The sequence below is a fragment of the Dermacentor silvarum genome, chromosome 5 (assembly GCF_013339745.2).
Source record: "Dermacentor silvarum isolate Dsil-2018 chromosome 5, BIME_Dsil_1.4, whole genome shotgun sequence".
Taxonomy (NCBI): Eukaryota; Metazoa; Arthropoda; class Arachnida; order Ixodida; family Ixodidae; genus Dermacentor; species Dermacentor silvarum.
The window spans coordinates 106,478,551-106,484,561 of record NC_051158.1 but is presented as its reverse complement, the minus strand read 5'-3'; the positions used below and the strand labels follow the sequence as shown (position 1 = coordinate 106,484,561).

The 6,011-nt window shown below is 48.5% G+C and overlaps 1 protein-coding gene across 1 annotated transcript; it reads right to left on the bottom strand.

The window, feature by feature from the left end:
• Positions 1-313: 313 nt before the first annotated feature.
• LOC119452540 (uncharacterized protein K02A2.6-like) lies at positions 314-3,826 on the bottom strand. Its single transcript, XM_037714623.2, has 2 exons — positions 2,347-3,826; positions 314-1,740 (listed from the first exon to the last, which is right to left on the bottom strand). Exons 1-2 carry the CDS (start codon positions 3,428-3,430, stop codon positions 476-478), a joined length of 2,349 nt encoding a protein of 782 aa, XP_037570551.2. The 5' UTR covers positions 3,431-3,826; the 3' UTR covers positions 314-475.
• Positions 3,827-6,011: the final 2,185 nt, after the last annotated feature.

Here is a 6,011-nt window from a genome sequence, read left to right as displayed (position 1 = left end):
GTTTAATGCATATTTACCGACTGATGTTTTGGCCGGAGGACCGGCCTTCGTCGGAGTGAATTCACGCCGACGAAGGCCTGTCCTCCGGATAACGCGTGCCGTGCTCAGTGGTAAGAGCATGGCACGCGTAATACGAAGATGTGGGATCGTTCCCCACCTGCGGCAAGTTGTTTTAAATGCGAACTATTTCTTGGCGCACATTTGCTACTTTGACAGTGTCTATCTAGCCGCCTACGTCTTTGTGCTCTCATAGTTGTTTCGTCAACTTGGTATGTACCAAAACTGGCATACTATGACAAGTGTACATTGTAAGCGGGCCGGCAGTCGGGTGACGAACAACGTTTATTGCGGTTGGAACGAAGTACATATAGGAAAGAATTGTGACGTAACAGGTCACGTGATTTTAACAAAATGGCTGTTGACGTCAGAGTGACTCAGCCATGCTACATCTTCCCTTTCTTAGGGAAGCAAATAATTACAATGGTCTTTCTGGTTGGGGGTAGCGGCAAGGCTCCCGGCGTGGCCTTGTGCTTCTACGTAGCTCTTGGGCGGGCTGGGCGTCGTCTAGTCGTTCGGACCCAGCACAAGGATTCTCTTCGGGATGTGAAGGCGCGTCTCGCAGATGTTCACGAGTGCGCCTAATTTCGTGGCCCTCTTCAGTCTTCAGCACCACGGAGCGCGGCGTCTCAGCTGGCCTCAGAAAGACCGCAGGTGCCCAGGTCTTCTCATGGGTATCGTATGCAGTCACTCTCTGGCCAGGAGACAGGGGTGGCAGGTTCCTGGAGTGGCGGTTGTAGTAGATCCTCTGGCGTTGGCGGATTTCCTGGAGACGGTTATGGACGGCTCGGTTGGGCACAATCTCCGGCACCAGGTGGCTTGCGGGTACAGGCAGCAGGGTCCTCGTCTGCCTTCCCATCAGTCTCTGCACAGGGGACTTCAAAACAGCATCGCGTGGAGTATTACGCCATTCAAGCAGAGCCATGTGGAAATCTGGCGTTCTAAGAGAACACTTCTTTAGTAGTTTTTTGGCTTCTTGCACGGCCCTCTCCGTCATACCATTGGACCGTGGATGATATGGGCTTGACGTTACGTGGTTAATGCCGAGCCCATATAAAAAGTCTTTGAATTCTGTGCTGTTGAATGGCGGCCCGTTATCGCTGCACAGCTTAAGCGGTAATCCATGAACCGAAAAAAGTTCGGCGCACCAAGACTTCAGCTGGTTAGCAGTGGTGTGGCGAAATTCCTTTATTTCAAAAAAGAAGGAATAGAAGTCGACAATAATGGCAAACTGTCGGCCCCCGTAAAAGAATAGGTCCATTCCTACAGCTTCCCAGGGCAAGTTTGGAACTTCATGGCTCAAAAGCGGCATCTTTGCGTTTCGTGGCTGATGCTTCTGGCACACTTTGCAGTTTCGGCAAAATTGCTCTATGTCGCTTGCCATGCAGGGCCAGAACATGACGCTTCGTGCCCGTGCCTTCATCTTATCGGCACCGGGGTGTGCAACGTGCAAAAGAGCCAATATTTCTGCTTTTATCGAACTTGGTATGATCACCTTGTTGCTGCGAAATAGAAGACCATCCTGTGCGTGTATCTCCTCCTGATAAGGCCAGTAGGGGCGGATTACTTCTGGAACCTCGTGCTTGTTGTCAGGCCAACTGGTCAGCGCATATTCCCGCAGCTGGGAGAGAACGGTATCGTTGTTTGTTGCTGCGAGAATACTTTTTAGACGCGCTTCTGAGGCTGAAACAAATTCCAGCACATTGACTTGAAACTGATCAGTTTCCTCGCACATGCTCACTTTGCTCGGAAAACGCGATAAAGCATCCGCAAGAAAAAGTTCTTTGCCTGGCTTATACACCAGTTTGATCGGATAGCGCTGCAAGGTCAGCCTCATGCGTTGCAACCGGAGGGGGCACTGATGCAGCGGCTTGCTAAGTATCGGTACCAAAGGCCTGTGGTCGGTCTCTACAATCACTTCTGCCCGACCAAAAACGTAGTCGTGAAACTTCGTGCAACCATGCACTATCGCCAGCATTTCCTTCTCGATTTGTGCATAGTTTTGCTGCGCCTCTGTGAGGGACCGGGACGAAAAAGCGATGGGGCGGCCGTCTTGCATTAGAACTGCGCCGACTCCTAATTGGCTTGCGTCGACCGAGAGAACGAAAGGCTTTTTAGGGTTGAAGAAAGCCAAAACGGGTGCTTTAGTCAAGGATTGGCGCAAGGTGTCAAAACTCTTTTGTTGCGCCTCCGTCCAAACCCATGCAATATCTTTACGCAAGAGTGTTCGAAGCGGCGCGGTTACTACCGACATGTTGGGAATGAATCGCTGCACGAAATTCATCGTACCAAGAAATACTTGCAGTTCTTTCTTGTTCGATGGTTCAGGCATTCCAAGTATGTCTTGTACCCTCTCCGGATCCAAGCGTAGGCCTTCTGTAGTGAGGATGTGTCCCAGGTACCGGACCTCCGGCTGCAGAAACGCACTCTTCTTTGGGTTAAGTCGAAGGTTGTGCTGTTGACAACGGGACAACACAAGTTTTAAGCTGTAGTCGTGTTCGTCTTTAGTTCTGCCCCATACTAATACGTCATCCATCACAACCGCCACACAGGACAAGCCTTCTAAAACACGGTGCATTGCTGCTTGGAAAACTTCTGGGGCCGAAGCTATTCCAAACGGCATGCGAAGAAACCGATAGCGACCATACGGAGTGCTCATGGTGCAAAGTTTGGAGCTCGACTCACTAAGCCGAATTTGCCAAAACCCTGAAGCTGCATCAAGCGTGGAAAAGAATTTTGCTCCGGCAAGCCTAGGAGCGACATCCTCTAACGTTGGCATGGGATAGTTTTCACGGAGTATGGCTTGATTGAGCGCCGTTGGATCCAGGCAAATTCGAACTTTGTCTCCTTTAACAACGGTAACCATGTGGCTGGACCATTCTGTAGGCTCAGTTACCTTTGTTATGACGCCTTGATCTTCCATACGCTGAAGTTCCGCTCTAGTCTTGCCTTCCAGGGCCACGGGGATTCTCCGAGCCGGTACGATGACACCCACGGCGCCAGGCTTGAGTTTTATTTCGTACTCGTAGCCCTTGAGCTCACCTAGTCCCGAGAATACTTCTGCAAAAGGTTGTGCGGGCGGGTAAAGTTCATCGACCTCGATGTGCTGTACCCGGCAGATAAATCCAAGGCGTTGGGCCACTGAACCGCTCAGAGTCACTGGTACATTTTGCTCTATGATGTAAAATGTTTCGGGGACCACCCTCTCATTGGCTGAAAGCCGCAGGCGCACTTTTGCTTGGGCGGTTGACTTGTGGCCGAAAAATGCTGTTAGCGCAACCCGGCAAGCTTGCTCTGGTAGATCCGGTAGCTTTGCGACGTCCCTCCTTGAAATGACGCAGCAGTTTGCCCCCGTGTCTAATTTGCATGTCATTGGTTGGCCTTCAATTTCTACCGTCGCGCTCCAGTGGTCTGTGTTAACCGCGCTCACCGTTAATGTTTGCAGAAAAAAATCGTCGTCTGCGCATAGTTCCCGTAGTTCTTTCTTCTTATGGGGAAAGCTTCGCGAAGGCGGTGCCGATTTGCATGCTCGGGCGAAGTGGTTAAACCCTCCGCACTTATTGCATCTTCTACCGGTGGCGGGGCATTTTTCGCCGCGGTGTGCGCGATAGCCGCAGCTACCGCAGGCATCGCCTTTCTTTGCGACTACGTTAACTGCATTGTCCTGCTCTGTCTCCGCGGCTTCACTGATTTCACGAAACTGCTGTTTCCCTTGCTCTTGTGTCCGACAAATATCGATAGTCTTCTTGTAGGAAGGGTTTTCCGCAATCAGTTTCTGTTGCAGTCTCTTGTCTCGAATACCCAGAATAATACGGCTGCGCAGCATCCGGTCTTCCATTAGCCCAAATTCGCAGTTTGTGGCTAACATTCGTAGCTCCGTCAGCCACTCATTGAAAGGTTCGCCTTCCCTTTGGTTTCTGGACCCAAATAGAAATTCATGATAGGTCAAGTTCGTTTCCGGCTTGTAGAACTCTTCAAACTTAGCGATTAAGACGTCTACGTTATTTTTGTCCTCTTCTGCCTCAAACGTGAAGGTGCTGTATACCTTCCTTGCCTCTTCGCCAATAATCACTAGCAACGTGGCTGCTTGCACTTCTTTTGCTTGTTTTGTCAACTGGGTAGCAGTGGAAAATAGCGTGAACTCACTCTTCCAAGTTTTCCATCCAAGCCAGGCGTTGCCCGATGTGTCCAGGGGCTTCGGCGGCGGCAAAATCGTTGACGGCAAAAGGGCTGGCGGCGTGGCCATTTCGGCTAGGCACCGCTGCCACCATGTAAGCGGGCCGGCAGTCGGGTGACGAACAACGTTTATTGCGGTTGGAACGAAGTACATATAGGAAAGAATTGTGACGTAACAGGTCACGTGATTTTAACAAAATGGCTGTTGACGTCAGAGTGACTCAGCCATGCTACATACATGACGAACATAAATGACATGACATGACATGTGTGTCATGTAGGTCATGAAACAGCCGCCTGCGTCTTGATGCTGTCATGGTCGTTTCGTTAACTTGGTAGGTACCAAGATTGGCATACTGTGACAGGCATGTACGACGAACGTAAGTCATAGGTCATGATATAAATCGCATGACATGCGTGTCATGTAGGTCAAGACAATGACTCATCGAAAAAACATTAACACTCAAAAACCACTAAAATGGGTTCGGACGTGGGTACTAAGTGAAGGAAACACTGAAGAATACTGGTAGAAGTCACAGCCATGAGCATGATTCAGCAAAAATGTCAATGACTCAGCGAAAAAAGATTAACCCTTAACCGCCACTGAAATGGGTTCTGACGTGGATACCAAGTGAAGGAAACACCACATGAATGGGTTCGGACGTGGGTACTAAGTGAAGGAAACAGTAAAGGATGCTGGTAGAAGTCATAGCCATGAGCATGACTCAGCAAAAATGACGATGACTCAGCAAATAAAGATTAACACTCAAAAACCACTAAAATGGGTTCGGACGTGGGTAGTAAGTGAAGGAAACACTAAAGGATGATGGCAGAAATCATAGCCGTGAGCATGTCTCAGCCTAAATAACAATGACTCAGCGTAAATGACAATGACTCAGCGAAAAAGGATAACACTCAAAAGCCACTGAAATGGGTTCTGACGTGGGTACTAAGTGAAACAAACACTAAAGGATGCTGGTAGAAGTCATAGTCATGAGCATGACTCAGCAGAAATGACAATGACTCAGCGAAAAAATATCAACGCTCCAAAACCTCTGGAACGGGTTCGTACGTGGGCACTAAGTGAAGGAAACATTAAATGATGATGGTAGAAATCATAGTCAAGAGCATGGCTCATCAAAAATGACAATGGCTCAGCGAAAAATGATTACCACTCAAAAGCCACTGAAATGGGTTCTGACGTGGGTACTAAGCGAAGGAAACACTAAAGGATGTTGGTATAAATCATAGTCATAAGCATGTCTCAGCATAAATGACAATGACTCAGCGAAACATGATTACCACTGAAAAACCCCTGGAATGGGTTCGGACGTGGGTACCAAATGAAGAAAACACTAAAGGATGATGGCAGAAATCAGTCAGGAGCCTGACTCAGCATAAATGACAATAACTCGGCGAAAAAACATTAACCCTTAAACGCCACTGAAATCGATTCTGACGTTGATGTCAAAGGAAGGAAACACTAAAGGATTATGGTAGAAGGCATAGTCATGAGCATCACTCAGCAAAAAACATCAATGACTCCGCGAAAAAAGATTAACACTCAAAAGCCACTGAAATGGGTTCGGACGTGGGCACTAAGGGAAAGAAACATTAAAGGATGATAGAAGTTATAATCATGGGCATGACTCAGCAAAAATGAGAGTGACTCAGCGAAAATAGAATCATACTCAAAAACCAATGGAATGGGTTCGGATGTGGCTCTAAGTGAAGGAAAAGGCTTTATAAACATGAGTAAGGCTTTCGCCTTAAGGTCT